A 24,729-nucleotide genomic window follows, 5' to 3' on the forward strand; every position below is an offset into this window, starting at 1 on the left:
ATCATGCAACAGAATTCCTTAAGTTTTTGCAGATCTGTGCAATTGCATTTTATCAACTTCTGTTCTGTAAAAAGAATTACATCCAAAGATCCTCCTCTTATCATTGAAGGATAACAACTATTTTCCATAAGAACAGTTACTAACAAGATTAAAAGAAATATACACAGCTATTAAGCATTTTTTCCCCTTTCTAAAACTGGAAGAACAAGGAAGTCCAAAATAGAAAGTATAGAAAAATCTCTAATTCTTGTACTTTTTAATCTGTTCTTCAGTCAGCTTTACTACAAGAATAAGGATCTCAGTAGAAGGTATAACATGGTAAGGCTAAAGAAGTTTCTTTCACGGATGAAAAGACTTAGACCAACACTATAAATAAACAGTAGCCAACTAATTCTCAGAGAAAACATCAAATGGACCATACCTGGGAGGTCAGAGTACTAATTACAATCAAGAAATTTGCTTGCTGTGCACAAGTTGAGACAAATCCTTCACTTGAACATATATAGCTCTACTCTGGCTACTTGGTGTCATACCAGTCACTTCACCAGTTAGTACTGATGTTTACAAGGATTAGGTCCATAAAGAAAGATCCACTACTTACAGCTACAGAGCTGCTATATAACAAGATCAGAGAATTCCCTCTAGTGGGAACAATTCATACAGCAGGTGTTACCTGCATGAAGATAAGACTCCAAATGAAAAAAGTTGCACTTAATTTTTTCTAATTTAACTAATATTTACATCTGTATTTGGCACAGCTGTATCAGCCAAGAAAGATAAGAAAAGCTACGATCTGCCAGCTGAAAGACAACTGCTCAGCAAAGCTTTCAGCTCTCAAATACTGAAAAATTGGGATGAAGTCAGTTAAGTCTTCCTACCTTCCCAGTTTTCATACAGTAAGCTCAACTAAGCTAAGCTGCTCTTTGTCATCTTTAAGACAACAGGGAGGAGAGCTGCCCATTCATTCTAGCACAGATACTTAATTCCAGAGGTGCCTGCTTCTCAGATGGAAGAAACATACAATGTTATAGACTTTGGAACACATATGTAAGAGTTGTCAGAATCTAAACCAGGTCAACAGAAACTCCACACAAGGTGTCTATTTCAAATCCCACTGAAATAAATGGGAAGAACTCTGCAGTAATTTTGATGAGAATTGGATCTGCTTTTGTCTGGATTGAGAAAGTGAAACATTTCAAGAGACAGCAGGAAATGCTTTCCCAGTTTCATCAGTTCTGAGAGACCAGAAACCACTTTATAAGCAGACACTTACAATCAGAGGTCCAACATCCACTTCCTTCTTTGCCATGAAGAGCTCCTTAATTTGTTCACACTGCAGAATATCTTTACTTATGTACTTAGAGCATTCAGTCAGTGTTTTGCCATATTTACAAGGCATTACAGATGTGAAGTCTGGTCCACATGTGTACAAGTAAAATGCTTCCTCTGGTCCAATCTTTGCACCTAAAATCCAGAAATGACATTAGCTTCTAATTACACAATAAAGCAGAATTTATATCTTGACTATTAGACTTCACAAGGAAAATTACCAGCTAGTTTTTACAGCACTTGTTGTAACCTGAAGCAACCAGTAAAGTCCAGCGCTAACTACTGCAGATCAGTGACTTCTGCCAAATATCACAGGCCATTGCTAAAGGAAACTGAAACCATATCAGGAAAGTAATACGTATGAGAAGAATGCAACGTATCTGAATATTCAATTACACCGGTTGTGTTGTTTTCAAACTGCAAAGAATAATCTCTCCAAACCTCTTCAATTTTCAAAGCGTATCAAGATTACAGGTAGTACAAACATGCTATTCAACTTTCCATGATATTGCAGAGTGATTCAGAAGGATCCATCAACAATAAACAGCTCACTGCAACTAACAAGAGGAGGAAAAAAAAATAACACTGTAAAAGGAAATCAAATTAATCTCCCATCCCCTTTCCAGACAGCTTATCTTAGGTAACAGATTGACCCAAGTCTATGATATCTGAATATAAGACAGCTGGATTAGAGTACCTCTCTGGAAACATTAATTGTAGTGGCTGTAGTAATATCAGACCCTATAGATTCACCATGTAGAGCTGATACTCAGAACAAGCATCTCACCTACTGCCTGCACAAACATGAAGTGTCCATACACACAGCACACCCATACAACCCAGCAGCCTAGGCCAGTGCACATGAGAAAACACCAAAATTATGATCAGCAGAGTCTCAGCCTTTGGGGCTAAACAAATGTTTGGAAGTCCTGGACAAAAGATTCTGAAGAAGGAGGGGAATTAAAACCTAAGAAAACTCCGAAGTAACTTCAGTAGTTTCAGCAATTAGCACAAATAGCAAGGAACATTCAGTAATTTAAATTTTGGTCACTTTTTAATATTCTTTGTGTAATTTGAAATTAGTAATTCAGAAGCAGATAAATGAACCCCATTTTCTAGAAGACAAAGACTGAGTGCTTTAAGAAAAAAATAGAGTGAACACTGCCATCTCCATGTCCTACACCAAGGTATTATTTAAAGAAATATAAACAAATGGCTGAAGTAACTGGAATTGCCAGCTACAGCACAGAAAAGGCAAGACAACAGTGGCAAAAGGACAAATTAGGAAGTACCCAATACAGAAATGTTTGCTTCTTCTCTGATATAACACTCCAATAAAGAATGTACTGTTTCGACTATAATCAGTTGGCATGTACAAAAAAATAATCAAGTTACTCCTTTAAACAGGAGGGGGGAAAGAAAGAAGAAATGAAGATTTATGCAGGCAAAACAAAGCACAGAGAAGTACCATTGAAGAGAAGTAGATTCCCAAGATTCCATCTGCCTGACAATCGAAGCAGTTCTTCCTGAGATGACGTAAAGTGGCCAATCATACAAAATGTTTTATTACTGTCAGATGACAAGCTTGATTTCCTTGGTAGAGCATAATCTAAGTTGATTTCACATTTCCTAAAAATACACAAAGAAGTATGAATAACAGTAAGTGATCAGATTTACCACCTCAACTATTCAGCTTAGACTTAAACTAGTTTTAATATTCAGCAGATGAAAAGCCATCTTGTTATTGACATTAAGTTACTAAACCCATCTTCAACTTCTAGGTACCTTAAAAACCCCATTTTCATAGTGGTGTATATATTTAAATACTGTGCAAGAGGAAAAAGGAATGAAGGTGACAGACACGTTTGCCTTAAAGTCAAAATTTCCTAAACTGAAAAATTCTTCCTCATTCCCTGTGACTTCAGTGAAAAATAAACTGCATATACACTACACTGGCACTTGGGTGACCATCTCTTCCTCTAAAACACCCCCATTTTTCAAGAATTTTTATTAGTCTTAGAAAAAACACAGCCAAAAATGGGAGTCTATGACCACATTAATGAACCATATTGAGGACTGGGGCTCGCATATGCTGGAAATTACACCAAGTATTTGCTGTTCCCAAGGAACTCTGTCAGAACTGATGTGCTGTACAGCCATGGGCAATAAGCCTGATGCTTTGAGAAAATGCCCAATGAACCTTACAGTCAATTACAAAGGCAGACTAATTGGACTGTAAAGGTCATCAGAAGCTTCCCTGGAAGAATCTAACTCTTAAAAAAATAGGTAACTCTCTCTATGCAGAGTGGCCTCATTAACTACATGCAGTTAATGTGCATTTTTTGTTTCCCCCACATCTCCATATTTGGATTTCACAGGGTACCAGAACAAAGACTGAACAGGAAGAGGGATAAAATTAGTATTAACCTCCATAAAAATCAATTCCACATAAGTTTCAAGAGCAAACTAAATCAATCACAATTTCAATTCCTGGTTAATCATTCGTAGGACAACACGCAGCAGCTTTAACAACAGCTTTAAGAACAACATTCCTGCAATTACTTATCCGTGGATCAAACTGTAAAGGAATTACAAGAAAGAAATAGCAAAGAACTCGTGATGCATCTGATTATTTAAAATGGAATTTTTAACTACTTATTTTGTATCTGGAATACAAAAGGCAACTTTTTTCTTGAAGTCCAGATAGTGAAGCTATCTGATAATTTAATCAATTCCTCCTCTTCTAACCAAGGTGTATTTCACACAGGCCCAGGGACACTCAACCTAGCATTAAGGACCTCAGGTATTCATTGGCAGTAGTACTTCCTAATGCCAATTCAGACCTTGCCTGAGGTACACATTGCATTTCCCCCCTATTTCTCTTGACAAAGACAAGTGACTACGTTCTTTTCATCTCCTTTCAATCTCATTTCTAGCACTTGAACTACACCTTCTTAACTCAGATTCTTAACTAGCAAGATTAAACCTATTGCTAACCTCTTGTCACAGCTGGTTTTGGACCTTACTCTCACAACTTCGTAGTATTTATTTTTTTCATTTATCCATGACTGATGAAGAACAGTGATGTCAGCATTGGTTTATGGTTTGGACTAATGATTCTGAAAGCAATGAAGACAACTCTGGAGCTAAGGCAAATCCAGGGCAAGATTTCCCTCTTTCATCCCCCTAAGTTGACTTCACAAACAGAACTTCAACCTGTACTAAAGTAGTGTAGACTCTCTTGTCAGAGACATCTTTTAAGAAGTTTAACTAACGTGCAGTTTACCTCTGACCAGAAATCCACAGGGACAGCTCTCCATGGATATTTTTCTTGCTTTCTTGCTTCTGCTTATACTGTATTGCTAAGTGTTGCCACCTGCCCACAAGGAAAATATTCTCTGGAGATTCAGCCTGTGCCAGCAGGCCAGCTTTCATCTCATCATTTGGATCCATGCACATACTATGAAAACAGAAAAGTATGGTTTTTTTGTTTAAACTTGCTTCTCAGCCCCATATCTTAATTTTATCAGTTACTTTGAGGTGACATTTTTCTTCATTAAAAAAAAAAAAAAAAAAAAATCAGTAATCTATTCAGAATGCTCAACATAATCTAGGCAAACACATTTTCAACTGAGGTATTTAACTTGCATAAATATTGATACATACATATAGAGTCAAGATGGTGTCTGTTTTTCACAAAGTCAAAGTAACTGATTCTTTTATAATAAATTGAACTTCATAAAATAAAGTGCTCTAAAAAAAAATCCATTTTAAGGATCCATTTCTTATTGGAAATAAAAATGCTAAAGTGTTTCAAAAGTCAAGGATTGCCATGATAAGCATTAAGAATTTTCACATCTGAGGTGTGAAAATGTAACAAAACCTTTTTGCCTGCATCCATATATTTATTGCATCACTTCATTAATATCTAAATTGCACAGTGTTTATGACTGATCTTGTATTTCACTTTGGCCAATTACTTATGTTTGTCTACATGAAACAGGAGACCCAGGATGTAATGAGCCTGTAGATTTGTGTACAAGTAAACTTAGCTTGATGCTGGCAGCGTGCAAAATGGCTCTACTATAGACATCAGGTTTTTATTCTACAGCAGCATTCTCTGCAAGCTGTTAGTAGAAGTTAGATTAGGGCAATACGTATGCTCACAGGACAGGTTTTGGACTAATGTACCATACCGAAATATGAAAGCTCCAGTGTTCATGTCTGCCCAGATCTGCATCATCAATGCTTTGGAACCCAACGAAATTATATGAATACAGCCATCTTCAACAAGTTTATCTCCCAGGCTTAGGTATTCCATTCCTACAGACTTGGTCTCTTCTAGAAATACAAGCATGTTTATAAAAACAACTACAACATCAATGCCTTTTTTTTTTTTTATAGAATTAAGTGAGCTAGAATGTACAATCCTCTTCAGAAACCTAGGTCTCTTGTGTATTGAAACAGACACTAATTAAGCACTTCGTTCTTGTTTGTAATTAAGCAAACACACTAAGCATGCATATTTCATCTAATTCAATGATATTGTTAATATGTCATATTATATTCCCATGTAGAACTGAAAGTCTCATTGTGCACCCGAAGTCTAGATTTTTTTATTTTTATTTATTTTTTACAAGTGAACCCCATTAGCAAGATTTTACATCCAATATTTTCCACTTTACGTTATGAAGCAAAAGCATAGGCCTTCTTGCAAAAGCAGCTCAAAAATTTTTAAGATTCAGCCCCCTCTCATTTTTTTTTTAAATTTTTTAAGTTGTAAAATAGAGGCTTTCCAAGTGCCCAACTGCGAGACATTTTAAGTACCTCAAGAAATTTCCTGTTTTATAAATTATAATCCAAGAGACTCTGCTTCAAACATTTTGGGACCTGGCAACACGCTACAACAGTATAAACAGGTAAATGTTTTTATAGCCATTGATATCTGTGATAGCACACATGGGGAAAGTTAAAGGATTTATACAAAGTTAGCCTGATGATTAGCTCATGATCATTACCTTACTTTCTAGGCAAGAATTCCAATAATTAAATCTTAAATCAAGAAGTTTTAGTAGCTCTATATTAAAAAGAAAAAACACAAAAACCACTTGCTTCATCAATACACATGAGATCTATTAAGTCTGACAGTAGTAATTTCCTATGACCTTTCAGCTGCAGCTCTGAATATTCTCTTCAACACAACATGAAGCAGCAGGACATTTCACTGAAGTTAAAAATTCAATGAGAAGGCTAAATTCCTAAAGGAACCAAGCACGAACCTGGTTTATGAACAAACTGGAAACATTTTTATCTTCAAGTATAACTCACAGTACTCAAAGAATGGAAAGAACAATGAGAAAGGCTTATCCTTAGTGTTCAACATTCGTTAAAAGAAAAAAGTGTACTTTGTGTAAGACACATCAATTAGTAATAATTGTAACCAGAATCCTTCAGTGCTACCTAAAATAGGAACAAGAGCTATATTCTCACCTGTGCTATCAAAGCTGTTCTCTCTTACAGATAAAAGTCTTCTCTTGACTTTCTTCCCCTTCTCTGTTGAGTTTTCCATTTCATGAACACACTCCAGATGAAACCACAAGGAAACACTGAAACCATCAGACATGTGTGGCCAACAGTTCTGTCCAACTAAAGGCAAGTGAATTGGGGCCACGTGCCAAGAAGAAAGCAGTTGATGACTCAAGTTTTCACCATCTGCCTCTTTCTTATTCTGTGAAAGTTTTGCTTTTTTTAACAGTCCGGCAGTTTTGCTGTTGGAAGTGCCAGTGGATTTTTGAGAAGAACTACTAAAATTTGTGCCATGTAGCAAAGGGAAGGCAAGGTACTGTAATGGGTTCATGTCCATATTAGTTTCTATAATCTTCAATACACCCTTAAGCAGTATCTCCTAGAAGAAATAAACAAGCAAGAATCAAACTGTTCAATACCATGTAGCCAGACGTCATTTCCTAATTAAACAGAACCCCACTCTTCATTTAAACTCAGGTTCATATTTTCACTGCATAGGTGGGCTTTCACATCTAAACTGAGACATTTACAACAGCCTTAAGTTACCACTTCAACAAGCTAAGTATAAGTCCAACAGTCTGGGGGATTTAGTGACAGCAGGGATCTTTAAGTTACTATGTTTAGGAATTAGCCAAATCACAGTAGATGTTTATTTGGCAGTCTCACCTCAGATTTGTTATGTGCTAGCAGATTCATTTACACCTCAACACAAGGCTGATCTTTTACTTTACTTTGAGGACGACTAAGAACATAAATACAGGCTATCATCTTTTACTGCATAATTATTAAAGAAGTGCCTGAGCAAGTGCTTAAGTGTCCTTAAGCAAAAATGTGTCCAGTCACATAAGCAATTACTGCAAGCCATCTTTGAAAAACTGATTTACATACTGTAATTTGGTATTATTACATGCTTTGCAGTAACTTTTCATTTCCTTCACCTTGTTTTTTTCCTACAGACTCCCACACAAGCCAATACATACTTTAGCAGTATTTCCCACACAAGCAGTAGATTCCAGTGTTAGACAAGCCAACCCATGACAGTTTTAAAAGTAATTCCTGCAGATAAAGCAGCATCCATTGCTGAAAAGGAAATGCTTTACAACTAAGGAAATTACTTCAAGTTTAACAGTGTACAATATTGTCATCAATAACCATTATGTCAGTCTACTCAAGACAAATCTTGCTCTCTTGTGCTGAAGAGTTCCCAGTATGTTCAAGAATACAGGTTTCTAAATCCTTTTCTCCTCTGCTATCTCACTTTCAAAACACAAAAGGGAGTTGTTTCAGCAACTGAAATTTGTCAGTTACAGAATTGCTGTTGTTAGACATTATTATATCCTTATTTCCCAAAATAGTTGAGCACAAAGATTCTCTTCATGCTTCTGAATTGTATTATTTATTACTGAAGACATACCGTACAAGGAGTCTTCTCCAAAAATACCCGTAGGAGAAGAGTTAGTTCTTCTGAACATGTCTGTGAGCTCATCAAAGAAACGAGCAGGTCTACCAGCACCATCTGACACGCTAAAAATAAGAGAATATTCTTCAGGAGAACGTGTGAAAATCTTTAATTCTTTTTCCTGACATTATCAAATACAATTTTTTAATGTGGAATTTAGAGTTTCACGGATACGTTTAAAACTCAGGAAGTTACAATGATTACAAAATGAATTATGAGATCCATCTGCTTTCTGATAGTATTACCATTCACTTGACCAAATCAAGACTGCTACAGCAAGTTTGGCTTCCAGGTTTGCGAACGCAGCGTCTAGTTTGCAAATAATCCCCCCAAAAAGCCATGGTTTAAAGTCCTGGGATGGTTTACAAATGTTGCGTGAGCTACCTTAGGGCAAGTATATAATTTGCTTCCAGATTTTTTGATTAGCTAGATTTTTTCTGAGTAGCAATAAAACCCAGTCAAGATATCACTCAGTCCTCCGTTACTAAGAATCTGAAACAACCCATGCTGTTACACTAAATCAATCTAACTGCATCACAATTGCAGTTCAAATAATGTAATCTCCACTGACTCAGAAATAACCCTTTAGAAACAGGGTTATTTACATGTTAAAGACCTGTCAGAAGCTAGAGACACAGGTGCATTGATTCATGCTTGCCAATTAATTCGCTTGGTAAATTTTGTTTGCATTAAGGGCTAAAAAATGGAGGGCGTACACATTAAATTATAAAAACATGTTCTTTGAATTTCAAACTCAAACTCACCATGAAAACTAGACTCTGTTTGTGTCAGTATATTCATAAATCCTCCCAAAATATGCTTAACAGCTCCCTGTTAGAAAAAAAAAAAATACAGGGAAACAATCAGGAGGATACAGCAGCCCAAAGAACTAACAAGTAATTTACTTCAAACAATTCAACCTACTGTTGATTTAAGTGAAAATAAATCCAGTTATAAAACACTTCCATAATTTCATGTTTGCTAATGAGCATGCTTTCATGTTTTGTACAGTTCAATTGCATGACGAGAAAGGCTTTGAAATCCAAATGATTAAAGAAAAAATCCCTTGCCACTCTGCATTCAGCAACTAACAACTGCTGCCTTGTCTTCTCTCCCAAAATACAATTACATAAGTCAACAGGCTATGATAAAACACGTTACATTGGTATATAATGACGGAATATTGAGAGTTTAACTTTTCCCCAATTTTTGGGGCCAAGTTTTTAAAATTATCTAAGAAGTCCAAGAAGGTTCCACAAGAGCAACATCCTTCACAAATATCCTCTTAGATAAATATAATTCAAAAATCTAATACATTCAAAGTTGCTAAGCTCGTTAGTTCAGTAGATTAATAAGCTTGCTCTAAAACACACAATAAAAATAAAATGAATCCCAAGTCATTTTATGTGCTGAAGTTCACAAAAATAAAATATATGTGGGAAAAAGATTTTAAGAAAGTAATTCACACAAAGAATTGGAATGCCAAATAAGACATTTTCCCACTCCAGCCTTTCCTGCTTTTGGTTTAAACTGTCAAGCACTGGTAACGGTGCTTCTTAGTCAGATGACTATACATACAAACACTTTAAAAGCTCAAGTTACTTTACCATTTTTTCTTCTTCTGGAGAAGTTTACTAAATTTAGTTACTTAAAAGCAAAAAAACCAAAACAAAACAAAACAAAAAACAAAAAAAACCCCACAAACTAGCTCTTAGAAATCCCAAGTGACCCCTGTGTGCTTATTTTTAATATAAACTCATGACAAATGAATGAAATATTTTGCAGGTGCAGCATTGGAAGTTTCAAAAAAGCATGTTAATACATACATGAATATGTACATACATATTCTAAATATTAGAACACCTGACGGTTTCTAGATCTGCACTGACAGCTTTTGTGGTTCAATAGCTTTGATGAAATAAAACAACTGTAGGTCAACTGCCTTTCAGTACACTAGTTAAGTTTCTTATAACTTACTCTTTTTAACTTAATGCAGTTTTACCAACAATATCAATCCTTTGCATTATTTCAGGTCTTACCAAACACCATAACAAGTACTTCAGAGTTCAGCTATTTTTTTTTTAATACTATTACTACAAAACTGAAGAGAATAAGCAACTGCTGAAGTGCTGCATTTGTTCAGTAACATTTTTACCTGTTCTATAAGCACAGTGGCATTTCTCTCCTTCTGGTTGATGATTTTCAGGCAGCTCTGGAATACATGAGCAAGCACATCTAAACTTGCATTACCAGCTGACAGCAAATTTAATTCTAACATGCAGATTTCAGGATATATTAATTCTCCTTGATTGATGTTTTCAGTTAGGTCATTAAGATAACCTGAAGGACCGGTACATTCTGGCTCTGCCTTTGCGTCTGCTCCTGAAAGAGAACATTTGTCTTACTCAAACTTACTCAGATGAAAAGTTTGCATTACTTAAGTAGCATATCCAAAGTTATAGTTTCTCCAATCTTCTCCAGCACAAAAATAGTCACTAGAGTATCAGCAGTTTTCAGAAGTTTGTAACACCTTCTATTCTGCTTTACATTCCCACATTTTCCTGCCAACACAAGGGCAGGGATGCAGTTTCCCCCATTACATGTTCCTGAACTACATGCTGTTATTTCCTGGGAACTGGACACACAGCAATGATAAAGATGCAATTCAAATATGAATCTTTGTAACAGAACTTCATCTTTTATGCAGAACTCTGACCCTGCCAAGGAACAATGAATGTAAATGATCGTTATCTTAAAAGGCAGGGTGAAGCAGTATTTCAGTCATTTAACTCACAAGATGTTTGACAGGACACATAAGATCTTCATTAAAAACAAAACCCAAGCATTTAAGTTCTACTTGTTACACACCCACCTCTTCAGGACATGTCATTTAAAACTAAAATGAGGTGATAGAGACAACACGCTATCTGCAAATGTTTCATGGAAATAGTTTCAGGTTGAATTTATAATTCAGAAACTTCTAAAACATGCATTTGTATACAATTCTGATACACTACTGAAAGTCTAGTCATACAGATAAACAGCAGTAGTGGAATGTAAGTTCACAGCACAAAGGCAAAAATCAAAACAAATCTATGTTCAAAATCACATCAAAAGAATAAAACACATATCAGTTGTTGAACATCAATAGATACAACCAGACTACACAACTTCAATTTTTTTTAGTACTACATAAAATTTCAAGCACTGACTTACAGACAAGCTATTGATAAATATCTCTGGAGATAATTGCTTCCAGATCACAATAATAAATGTCAAAAGACAATCCAACATAATTTCAGAGCAAGAATCATGTAAACTAGTGTAACCAATACAGAACAGTTCCCGTAACACTCAGCGTAATAATAGTCAGCTTCACTTCTGGGGGAATCCAATTACACTTGCTGTGAAAAATCTAACCTATCTGCAGCTGTAAAAAGTCTCTGATTATCATCCTGCTTTTGTACATCTTAAAAAGACAACCAAGCTTGGCTATATCAGAGATTGCTTTGTATATTCAGAAGCTCACATTTACCTCCATCCTTCGTTTCACTGTCAGGGTTACTTTCACTGTCTGCTTCATATCCTTCTTCTTCAGCAAAAAGTTTAAGGCTACCACACTGTGACTCGTCAGCTTCCTCAGGTATATCTCCAGGCTGTGGCATTGACTCCTTTTCAGCATAATGGGTCTGTAAAACGCAAATTCACCACCTTGGTTCAGAAAAACAAATAGTTGTGAACCTTCCAGAACCTTTTTCCATGCCCACTGGGGAAAGAAACAAACTCATCACATATTTCCAGGAAACTCAAGACTCTTTTTAAGGATGTCACACTTCTACACAGAGAATTGACTCTGCAAAGATGGATTTTTGTTACTAACTAACCAAATACAGTTTTGGGAAACAGGTGACCAACACATTAAGAAAAACTGTCTCCAAAAATTCCCACTGTAATCATTTTAACGTCTGCTCTTATGTCAAGATATATCTGCAGTCTCTAAGGTCTGTAGATATCCACTTTGAGTTCTTCCACTACCCACAGTAAAACAGAAGAGCAAGAACTTCCAACTTCAGGTATTTCCATAAAGCATAATAGGGCTTGCTCTTTTTTAGAGTAACTCATTTCAGAGCAGCAAATTAGGGAGCATATGAATATACATCATTCACCTTGACACTTGCATATGAGAATCAGAGAATTCATTTTCGACAGCTGTAAGAATGCAACAGATAAAAACCTTATTTAGTTTAAAAAAACAAATACGAACAAAACCTTGACCCAGCAAACCTCATGGAATTAGATTTGTTTAGTCAGTGTTTCATACCTTCTCTATTTTCTCTTCAGAATGATCCAGGTCAGTAGAAAAAGTGCCCAGTGCAACACGAAGCAGTGAATCAAAGAGAGGCTTCGCCAAGTCAGTTTCTAGCAGTTTTGACTGAGCAAGTTGTTCTCGTATTTGTAGTAAGATATCATCCACACAAATATTCTAGAGTTTGTAAGATAAACATTTTGATTTATTATTGTTTTGGCTAGAACAGACCAGTACTTCAATTTAACAACTGCCTCTTCCACCTACACTAATCCGTCTTCCCAGCTAGAACTGCTAGACTTCACCGAGTCTCCTACAGTAACAAAGACTTACAGTTTGCCACGACAAACACTTCGTGGGTTAAACAACCCGCACACTGAACAATCTAAGCAACTTACTGCTTTTGTAAAACTACATGAAGGCAGTCTTTCAAAAAACAAACATGCTTCTGAAACAGTTGGAAGTAGAGTGCATTCAGATGACACCATGTTACTCAAGAGACTAAAAGGATAGAGGGTGATAAGTCCAACTTCACAAAAATAGCAAGCGGCTCTAAATCGCAGGTCTCATACATATTATGACAGCAGAATGAGATAGGTAAGGGGCTAAAAAAACCTCAAGATGATAATTAAAATAATAAACCATAGTGAAGGAGTCTATGAATCAATAACTTTTGATGGAATCCTGAATCAGTTCACCTCTAAAGCTTAGATAATAGTTTTTTTCAGGTGCTCCTTAAATATTGCTGTCTTTTAACACCCCTCTCTCCTCAAGCACAATCCTCTGCTCACCATTTTCACACAGTTTTGCTTAACATGCAAGTCACTGTGTACAACTTGTGTCTTGCCTACACGACTCTCAGCTCTGTCTCACATTCTCCAGTGAGCACCCTTGCAGAAGTATCTACCACCATTCAACACTCATCAGTTCAAACACAGAGCATGTGACTGGACAAAGAAACTACACAGGAAAGAAAAGGTACTCAACTAGAGAAAAAAAAGTGATGGCCAGCTTGAAATAAATAGTAGTCAGCATCCACCACTGCATTTGTGGGCAGAGGAAAACATGCCCTCCCACAAGTCAGGACTCTTTTAGGCCAAAGAGAAAAAAAATCTTTATCTGTTAGGATCATAGTCCTAGCACAGTTCTTGGACTGAAGATACACTAACCTAAGACGCATTAAAACAGAAAAGAGTATACGATGTTTTTGCCTTATCCATATCAACCACGCTAGCTCAAATGGTAACAGAGAGATGAATAAATTGGAAACAATTAAAAAACCAAACAGGGTAAACATCTCATTCAAGCTGGATTACTCTGCATTCCACAAGGCTCCTCCAGCCACTGAAAAGCAGAGAATCAGCATGAACAGGGATCCAGTCCAAAAGGGATGGAAGAAATATGTTAGAGGACAAACAAGGTATTACAGGATCCTAACCAGTAGAGGCAAAGAGCAGACCCGTGGAAAGGTGGAAAGTTGCCTCCTTAAAAAAAAAAGAACTACAGCCTGTCCTTCTCTTACTCCTATTCCTTCATGTCTGCTGACCACTACCACCATCATCTAGATATATTGCTTTCTGTCATGCTTAAGGCATGCATTTAAATATGCATCATAACAACAAACTTTCTTTAAACTCCAAAAAAATCAACAACAAAACTCCTTCAGATGGATTACTGTTAAAATAATGTTGTACATAACAGATACAATTAAGGTAAGCTAAGGGAAGTTGCACATTACCTGATTAAACATCTCTACTTCCATCTTCTGCTGTGTGGTGCTTGCACTGTGTAAACATATCATCAGCAAAGCTTCTAGAAGTCTGATGCCCTGAAGTGCCCATTCGGTTTCTTCTCTTACAGAAGACTTTCTCTCTTCTAGATTTGCAGCTGAAGCATGTTCCCTACTTGCAGAACTGTCACAGGAGACACATTCAGACACCAGCTGTTCTGGAACAGCAAGACTGTCAGAACTACTGAGCTCTGACTGTGCCACTTCCCTGCTTTCAGGGAAATGAACAGAGGCATCTTTGCTGAGACATTCAGCACGAGCACTCCCATGTGAACTTTTGCTTTCACTCAATGTTCTCTCCCTTTCTTCTTGTTCTTTCTCCTTATTTTCCACAAGCTTCTGAATTATGAGGATTAGCAGTCTATGGCATGCTTCAAAACCTCCAAGTCTATGGAACTGTCTCTGGAAAACTGAACTATGCAAATAGATGCAACGACACATGGACCAAATATCAGCAGCTCTGTGAATATGCTCCAGAGAGGGCAAAGTAAGGCTTTCCAGTGACAGACATGGTAATTTATGGCCTAATGGCTCACTAGCTGTACTATCATATCCCGATGTATCTTCAGAGTCATTAGCTGAATCCAGATCACCGTCTGCTTCTTTACTTACACATAAAAATGCAACACAGAGAAACAGGTTTATTGTGTTAACATGAACGTCTTGACTCTCAAACTTTTTCTTTTTTGGGTAAGCCTCTTTAAGGCCTGCATAAAACTTGCTCAGGCTTTGAGGAATTTCTGAAGCAGTGTGCTGGCTACAAAGAGAAGCAGGCAAATCAGATGCAGACTCCTTGTGCTCATAATTGAAATCTTCTAGCTCTGGCACTGCTTGATCTTTCTGCTGCTCACCGAGGCAGAGTATCAAAGTCTCCAGCACTTTCAAAGAATAGCTTCTTAAAGTATCTAAGTAGTTTAACTCAGTCATTTGATTCACTCCATTACAACTCAGAAATAAGTCTCTAATCACCCTGTAAGAGAAAGCATAACAGAGTCTCCTTACAAATCAACAATGAATTCATTATCTCGTAAGAATTTATGAGACATTCATAAGATGTGACGTCTAAAAATAATCCTGCTCCACACACCCGAGTGACACCAAGACCAAATCATGTTTATATGAAGTAAACATATCTCAAAGTGCAAGAATTGCACTTCAGGTATGCAAGGTGGGTTAGAGGGGGGGATCATCTGCAATACTTCAGAAACTCTAAGCATCATTCATCTAGTAGAAGAAAATTTAACTTTTAGTTAAGCTATGATGTAGGGACATACAACCTTATGCAGGGTTGACTAATCACTAATACAGATCACAACAATGTATATGATGTTCAAAGCATTAAAGTGTGCAGCTGTATATCTGCTCTGCAACAGTACATCCAGGCAACTTTTTATTAACAGTTGAAGCTAGTCAGACTTCAAGTCTATGACTTTGGTAGGAAATAGACTGCTTCTCAAATAAACATGAAGTCTTAAGACTTTTACTTGCTATGTCTTTAACAGTTTTAAGAAAAAACTGCTGAACAGTATCTGAAACACATTTCAAGCACAACTTTATGCAACTGTTATTGCCAAAGTGTTTTTTTTTAATATTGGCATACTTCCAATGATATTTTCTCCATTCTTTCTATTGCCCATGTATTACATTGAGTTCACATAGAATTTGGGGTAAGGATCTGTAAGTTTCTTAATGTATGTTGGCTTACAGACATTCACCTTCCCTACCTTCCAACTTCATTCCCATATCTACTAAATTCACTTCATCAAGACTCCAACAGAAAAGATCAGAATCCTTCATGGAAGAAAGGACGCATTCATATTCTTAATAAAATATATGGAATTTTATTCAGAAGCTATGAGTGCAGAGCAAGTAAAAAGTTTTCTACTTCATGTCTTAGAAGCTTGTTTTTTCTTTTCTAAAGAAAATTAAATGAGTCACAAATTCTGTAGGTACTTGGAGAAGGGAAACAGACTGGACAATTTAGGAGAAATTCTCATCAAGTGAAATGAGAATCTGTTCAACACTGACTCACTTTAGCATGAAGAATTAAGAGGCAAAGAACATACCACATTAGCCAGATTTTGTTCTTACATGCTTTGTTTTGACTTGTTCAAGGCCCCATACTTTCTGCAGCTTATGAATCTAACAAAGTCTTGTTATTTATTTATCTTGACATCCTCTCTGAGATATCCAAGTGCAAAATATAGTCCAAACATTTACGTTCTAATCAGTGACAAACAGATAGAACTTTGTACTACATAATTACTGGGTTTTCCATTAATAAGCAAAAATTCTACCAACCTGGATTTAAGCAATGCAGGAAGTATCTGCAAGTAAATTTGAAGTACTTCGTAAGGCAAACACTGGCTATGGTAACCGCTTGTGTGTTTATCAGCTGTAGTTAGTCCCCGTTGTTGAGCATGGCAAGCTAGCTCAACCCCCTTCTGAAGCACTGGATTATAAATACAATTATATAGTTTCCACTGGACCACTGCATTTCCCTTCTGAATTAAGTGGCAAATATGGCTTGCAATCTGCATGCCTTGTAATTTGTCTTCTTCAAAAACAACGTTCTGATAAGCCTCCAACGCATCCCATCTCAACAACACATCTTCAGATCCACTGCTAGGCAGAATTCCCTGAACTCTGCAGGAGGAACTAGATGCAAAACCAGCATCATTAGAGTTGCCCTGCAAGGCATCTTCCAACTGCAAAAGCTGATCACAGTCAATAGTACATATATTGCACGATGCCTGTATAATTCTTGGAGAAGTTTCTGCTCCACCCAGTTGATCCAGTATAAACTTGTTAAGGATGTTCAGTATGTGCTGTTGAAGGTTTTTTAATATTGGCAACTTGGAAGCACGGAGCAATGGGACAATCACAGATTTTGGGTCCATACAACAGCATATTCCTACATTATGTATACCTGAGAGAATTTGAATACAAGTACTGCTCAGAGAAACTTGCTGCAACAAGTGCAAACACTGGTGTGCACAAACAGCAATGCAACAGCATCTGTCAGGATAATTAACTTCTCCATCAGTTGTCTCAAAGGGATTTCTGGAAGCTTGGTTTTTAAAAGCAGATACAGAGAGCCCAGAGAGATCTCTGTGGTGATGCATGAAGTAAGAGTACTCACATCGTCTATGCCGCTTTCTTGTACACACTGACTGATGGAGTTGCTCTGATTTCACTTTTTTGACAGTGCTGATTATTTTCATGATGCTGTTTATAAGGGACTTCAGATGCTCTGGAGCTTCCCCAGTTACTCCCTCATTCTTCATACACAGCCATTCCATTTGAAGCACTGTTACTTCAAACAGCTTAAAACCTTGATGCTGTATGAACTCATGAACAAGATCTATTGCTTGGCTAAAGTAGAATGGATTAGAGGCTGCACTCTGCAGGCAGCGGATCAAGATCTGCAAGACTCCTCCTATAACTTCAGGTAGAAGCAAGGCTCTGTGATGGTATCTAGATAATTCAAAGTCATCCTGAACAAGCTGCTGTAGTGTTTTCTTATACTCTGGAGCAAAAGGATGAGGCTGCTTTTCCAAGCAAATTCTGATTTTTAATGCTGCTTTAAGCAAGTCTGTCACATTTCTTCTCAAGTTGTCAGGCATTGTTTCTGTACTGCTAATATCTAAAGACATAAGATGCAGAACTGTTCGAAACAGCATCCTTTGGACCAGAGCCACAGGTTCTTCTGTCCACCCTGCAGAAACCACTTCATTTTCTGTGTTACTACTTAAATTACAGTCTCCAAATGCTGATAAGAACTCAGTTAATGTGGGCACCACAGTAGCTGAAAGAGCAGAACTGTGATTCAAAGTAATATCAAATCCACACACCTTCTCCAGTAGTGACAATAACACATGGCATAAGTCAAAAGGAGAGTTATCCATGTTGCTCTCAGCAGTTCCTGCAACTGGCTCATTCAAAATCTCTGGATTTAGCTCACGCGCTGGAATAATTTGGCTGGAATTTTCTAGACTAGGGACATCAGAATTAGGATTTGGTACCACATCAGTAGGCAAGAAATCACTTCTACCTACAAGGTAGCTGTCCCTAGCTGGGTACGTTAAAAAAGGCTGCAGGAACTGGGAACGTCTGTGTTTCATTGTTACAGTATTCTTGTCATCAGAATTGCCTTCTGAATCTGAAGTGGACAGCTGAGATCTTCTTGCATCTCGCACAGAGTAACGATGGGTGGTTTTGCGCATACGCCCACTTTTTCGAGATCGAGGATGGAGCTGTGCAGAAGCCTGAAGAGATGAACGAGCACTTCGATCTAATCCCACTTTTTCCTGAGTGGATTTCACACTTGAATTGCTGTCTTTGGTCAGGCAAACATCTACTGTAAATGGTATATCGAAACCTGTTGCAAAAGAAAGACAAAGGAACATTAAAAGAACACTCAGAAACAATATATTTAAAAAAACATAAATAGGAAAAATACTTTTAGCTTCAAGTGTGAGCAATATCATAACATGCCATGTTTTTGCACATTTGACATTTATAATATAAAAAGTTGGTAACAATTCATGTTCAGGAACCACAGTGGCTTTCCTTTAAATCCTAGGTATTATGAGGTATTATGGAAACATAAACTGTCCCAGCATTTTGTAGAACTTACTTGTAGGCACAACTACTCCATCCCCTTAAAAAATAAGATAACATCAAGGCAGATGAAAGGATATCTCGAAGCAAAGGAAAGTTTAGTTTGAAAAAAATCTTTAGGCCTGTTACAGCCACTGGTTATAATCTACTTTAGTGAAGTTAGATACACCAATATAGTAGCAGTAGAATATCAGTCAGCAGAACTCCAACTCCAGGATCTACTCTATTATTTAGTTGGGGAAGCAGTTCTAGGCAGCAACAAAAACATTACTTATTTTCTGCCCATCATTCAAAATATCCACAGTAAGCACTGCCAAACGACTCCAACCCACAATAAGAAAAACTGAACTCTAAGGGGAGTGAGAAAATGTCTTCAGCTTGATGATTCAACACTGCTTTACGCAACTCATGCTATAGGAGCTGAGTGCCTTAACACACAGCATAAAGATATGATTACAGACTATCGGTAGTAATAGGAATAAACCTTTAAGTACAGAGTAGATCATTATGTACACAGGTCTTAATCATTCCAGCTTTAATTGTTCCAAATCCAAGAAGCAGACGTATGTTGTGGACTTCCAGCAATAATCAGGGCCAAGAGAGAGACTGAAATGAGGAACCCTTAAGTTTAAGATGTGGAACGCTCCCAGGAAAGCCAAGATGAAACACCTTTCAACTATGCAGCATTAAGTATGGAATATGAAATTAAATCTTATTCAGTGGGCAAGAAATTTCTCGAAGAATACTACACAATATTTCCACTTGACTTACATTGGTCAACTCAGACTATAAACAGTCAAAAAAGCAGATGGAAAAAAGTTTACATGCTTTTGGATGAAGTCCACCATGACTTTTAATCAGTAGCAGAAAAGTACCTGTATGCTTGGTGCATAAGAATAACCCAGCAAACAATGACAAGTATTCACCATTCACTATTCAATACTCAGAGAAAGTAGTGATGGTCAACAATAACGCACCCCAAAAAGAAACAAACCCTAAAAAGAAAAAATCCCAAAGCACACAATACAGATATAAACACTAAATTGAAAGAAAAGATACTTCTGTGAGCAAGCACGACACACCTTGCTGTTTCATAGTCACAGTCACAGTGCCTGTGGAACAGTTGCTTTGGAAGGAAGATAACTATGAGTATCTTACCAAATAAAGGGTATTTCCTGAACAGGAAGAAAGCAAGCTAGCTAATGCAGATGGGTTAAGATATTTTATTTCCGATCAAGGAAAACAAGCTCTCCGTGCAAAATTGATTATATCATGTTTACTGCTTCAGTACCGCAAGCTAGAAATTTGTAGTAGGTGCAAACCACATTATGCAAAGTGTAAAACCAGCACATCTTAAAACCTGTCTAAACAGCAGCATTTTAAACTAACATTAGAAAAGTCACTAGGCTATCGTAGGGCCAAAATATTTAATTCAATCATGCTTCCGGGGAGCACGGAAGAAAGATGCAAGCAGGGTAGTTGTTTACATAAAGTATTATGAAATTGGCATTCTAAAGGCCACACAACTCCAAACATTAACAAAATTTACAGGGCTTTGAAATGGCAAAGAACTCTGGGAAAGCTTCAAGTGGAAATCCTTCAGAATTCTTTCAAACATACAAGTAACTTGTTTCATCCTCTGTTTTATCTTCTAATAAAGAAAAACACAGAAGCTCCCCCTACCCCAAAAAAGCTGTCATCACTTCATAGTTCACTTCTTGCACAGTTTATCTTGTATCACCTCTTTAATCTCTTGATTTTCTATCATACCTTCCACTCCTTTGATTTAAACAACTTTTTTGGCAATTGAATCCTTGTGATTTAGTTTTTCTGTTCATACATCAGTTTTTCCTGACACAGAACATCCAAGATGCACTCTGATTCTGTTCACAGTCATCCAGTATCATTTCATTTTCAAGGCCTACATCTGTGATATTCATTCCACTTTCACACTCTGTTACCTGTTTAGCTTTTAAGTCTCTCTTATATAATTTCTTTCATTGCAGAAGAAAAAGTCTCACTCCATCTCTGACCAGTCTAAAGCATCCTGTTGTGGATTTTAATTAACCATTAAGTCTTTCCTCCTCCTACCCACCATGAAACACTTCATATTACAAAATCATGCACTTTTATACTCCTTTCCAGTCTTTCCCGTATCACCCGAAAAGCAAAAAACCAACCCACTAACAACAAAAATTGATCTCATCACACAGTTCAGATACACAGTAATGTGAGCATCGTCTTGTACATAAACGGAGAGCCTTAGCCTTCTCTGGACAATTTTCCTTGTATGTTGATAGAGCACTGGTATTTTTACATTTAATTTCTTCGTAGAATTACCACTTTCATTCTATACTAAGATGCCATGGACAATGGACACAGACATAATGGATTTCTGTTCTTTAGCTGGCAATACTAGAATACAAATACAATGCATGACATTTTCTAGATCCTTAATACTGTAAAAAATAAATCTTACCCACTGCTTTTTCTTCTTGGACAGGGATTTTCCAGACCAGTGGCAGAAGTGACAGAAGGAGGGTCAGAAGCTCCTCCCGACATGTCAGCTCCTGTGTTCAGAAGGAAAAATAAACAATCTTTTGTAGCTTCCTCCCCTCCCCCCCCCCTCAAATAGATGAATCCTCCAGCTTATTTTAATACGCTATAAACATTCAGTTCTCTGTGTCTTCTTGCTGTTCTATGCAGAACTGGAGAGACAACCTAATTGCAAAGAATGCTATAATCATTAACTGGAGCCAATCAGAAAGTTTTTGAAGTATTTATTAAACTTTTTCAACTCTTCATATAAAAATCTCTTCAAATCCTTTTTGTTGAACAAATTCCTCACCCACCACATAAAAAAAACAGGAAGTTGAAAGCAAATAATATAAGAAGGTGGAAAATCCCAACAATTTACTGGTTGCTATACATCACTATCAGTATGGTTTCAGTGCTAAAAACAAACAAACAAAAAAAACAACCAAGAAATTCTATCACCAACCCCCAATCCAGAACCACAAAAACCTGGCCTGAGCGTTTTTGTAGCTGACATCATTCAGTGACATGCAGCTGAAGCAACAACTTTTCTCAAAAATTCAAGATAGCAAATAAATTAAGGTGTGTGAAGATAAGCAACAATTTTGGTAAGAAGCTGCAACATTATGTTAAGAAGCTTACACAACTTGCTTTTAACTGAAGATCAAAATTTAAGAGTGCCTTGAAATGTTTGCATAGACTCTTATCTACTGAGATTTGAGATTCAGAGTCCTTAAAAAGGCATTTGCAAATGTTAAGAGGTAGAATAAAGTGAAAAACCTACTGTTAACTCCACAAGCCACCAAAAAGAGATAATACACTTGAAATATTTAAACATTCTGTGCATGTTTCTTAATAAAATTTTAAGAAATTAAGATACTAAGCCAAATGACTCAGTAAAAGTAAGCAAAACTGATTATGGATGACAAAGCAGCATCAACTTCCTTTTGTGCAGAGAGGTGGCGGAAGCCCTGTCCCTGGAGACATTCAAGGTCAGACTGGACCAGGCTCTGAGCAACCTCACCTCACTGTATGTGTCCCTGTTCATTGGGGGGGAGTTGGACTAGAACATCATTAAGGGTCCCTTCCAACTCAAGCAATTCGATGATTCTACTTTTGTACACACAAACACATTTCTTCATGCCAGTTATTCCACCTGGCTTGGTTCAAAGATCACCTTATCACTACTTATATCACTGATATGTCACCTGCTCATTCATTTAAAAAGAAAAAAAAAAAAACCCTACTTCCTCTCAGCCTTTGAATAAAACCAGCATATAAAAATTAGGTCTGCACATTCAAAAGATTGAACCAGAAATGCATCAAGAACCTCACTACAAATTATTAGGCCGATAATGAAATTTCAATTAGATGTGGTTTCACAAGTTGACTTGTATTTCTTTTATCTTTTCCATTTTGGGATGGAGAGATCTAGTAAATTGTACAATAAATTAAAATAAAAATTGAAAGAACAAACTAAATACATTTCAACCCAGTTTACTGAAAGGTCTTACAGTTTTGGAACCTTTTCTAGAAATAATACTGCCAAAAATGGATGGGATTCCATGTATGATGGTAATTAGAAGAACTGAAATATATACTTTTTTTTAAACACTACAGCTCCACCATGACATAAAACAAACTCAAATATCCATCTCCCATTCACATCACAATCAGTGAGAAAAAGCCACTCACAGAATTTATCTTCCTGCAAAGTGTGTTTCAATAAATTGGAAAGGTGTACATTTTGACTTTATTGCTTTAAAGTAACAAATGCTAGTTTAACAGGTTAAGCAAGCAGGCTAATTTCTCTCAAAAATTCTACCCTACTGCCTTTCTACCCAGCTGCCGAATTCAAGATTCACACAGCTTAACCAGATGAAAGTTTAATAGCTAACAGCATCAGCTGGCAAACAGGTATATGGTTAGCTATTTTTTTTCTTTTTTGTGCTTGCAGAAGGACAGAACACAACAGTCAAAGCTCAGCACAAAAAAGAAAAGCTTATATCCAGGTAAGAAAAACTATTACCTGATCAATATTAGAGTTGAGTGTGGTAAGCAAAATAAACCCATGGCCTTGAACTAAGTACTGTCCCAGGGCAGCCATATGAGTTTCTTCCTCTTCATCTTCCTTGGCTTCTGCCCTCTGGACCACTGCATTGCACAGTCTGTTGACATCTGTCAAGAACTCCCGTGCCAGTGAGTTACTGGCACTGCTCATGTCTGAGCTGTAAGTAGAAAGCATGGAAAGTAAATTCACCAGAAAATACATTTCTTAAGGAAAAAAAAAGAGAAGGAGCGAAAGTCATTCCTTCCAACTACCTCCTCTCTGAAACATGGAGGATGTGTAGGACTGAGGAATCAATATACTAACATATGATGGAAGGGAACAGGAAAGATAAGCTTATTACAGTGAGTCTTTCAGCCAGTGATCCCAAACGTTCATTTTATAAACCTATTAGGTAAGTCTAGGACACACAGCAGTCCTTCACAATGCAAACATGAAAGTTAATGATTTCATTCTTAAATCTAGATGTGATCTTCAATCTTTATCTGCTGAAGGACAGCAAAAGGTAGTAATTAAACAGCACTGCATAGGAAATGCAGTCAAATATTTTATCTGAATGCATTCAGCGTTGAGTATTCCAACAGTATACCGATTATTTCAAGGGATAAAAAAACCCAAAGAATGGAGATAAAATTGGATTTCTGTAAATATAATACTTTTAATTTATTCTCCCTCCTCTCCCCCCAAGCACTTCCTTCAAAATAAGATTAACTGAATGGGTGGCAGTCACTATCATGTACTTAATTTGAGACATTTATTCTGATGCACATGTCCAGGAAAAAACATTGAAAGCATTGCTACTGACCCCAAACTAATTTTATTTTAGATAATACACACAAGACACTCATACACTTTGTATATTCACTATTACTAAGTAATGTTTAAGGTTCTCATGACAAATGTTCTCATCAGTCAACACTAGCATGTGCTGAAAAGTTCAAAAAACAAGAAGCCAAAAGAAATGCGAGAGGCAGCTGTAAGAAAACTGATCAAGGGAGTCACCGGTAAAGGCAGAACAGAACCAATATTTAATCCACAGAAAACTCATTAATGAATACTACAGCACGTTTAACTTCTTTTATTCCTGAATAAGC

The 24,729-nt window shown here is 36.9% G+C and overlaps 1 protein-coding gene across 2 annotated transcripts in view; it reads right to left on the reverse strand.

Annotated features, from left to right (window-relative positions):
- Positions 1–24,729, reverse strand: part of LYST (lysosomal trafficking regulator) — a 78,480-nt gene that overhangs the window by 37,962 nt on the left and 15,789 nt on the right. For both annotated transcript variants that reach the window (XM_042838086.1, XM_042838164.1), the window contains 14 exons: positions 23,597–23,795; positions 21,512–21,602; positions 16,711–18,790; positions 14,359–15,379; positions 12,636–12,797; positions 11,850–12,003; positions 10,470–10,696; positions 9,079–9,145; positions 8,270–8,379; positions 6,820–7,234; positions 5,526–5,670; positions 4,616–4,789; positions 2,798–2,958; positions 1,274–1,464 (listed from right to left, as the gene is read on the reverse strand). In XM_042838086.1, the coding sequence (XP_042694020.1) occupies positions 1,274–1,464; positions 2,798–2,958; positions 4,616–4,789; positions 5,526–5,670; positions 6,820–7,234; positions 8,270–8,379; positions 9,079–9,145; positions 10,470–10,696; positions 11,850–12,003; positions 12,636–12,797; positions 14,359–15,379; positions 16,711–18,790; positions 21,512–21,602; positions 23,597–23,788 (5,190 nt within the window). In that variant the 5' untranslated portion in view covers positions 23,789–23,795. The remainder of the gene's footprint in view (positions 1–1,273; positions 1,465–2,797; positions 2,959–4,615; positions 4,790–5,525; positions 5,671–6,819; positions 7,235–8,269; positions 8,380–9,078; positions 9,146–10,469; positions 10,697–11,849; positions 12,004–12,635; positions 12,798–14,358; positions 15,380–16,710; positions 18,791–21,511; positions 21,603–23,596; positions 23,796–24,729) is intronic.

The sequence above is a fragment of the Centrocercus urophasianus genome, unplaced genomic scaffold (assembly GCF_019232065.1).
Source record: "Centrocercus urophasianus isolate 14NV4802_14NV808 unplaced genomic scaffold, USGS_Curo_1.0 seq_10, whole genome shotgun sequence".
NCBI classification, from domain to species: Eukaryota; Metazoa; Chordata; class Aves; order Galliformes; family Phasianidae; genus Centrocercus; species Centrocercus urophasianus.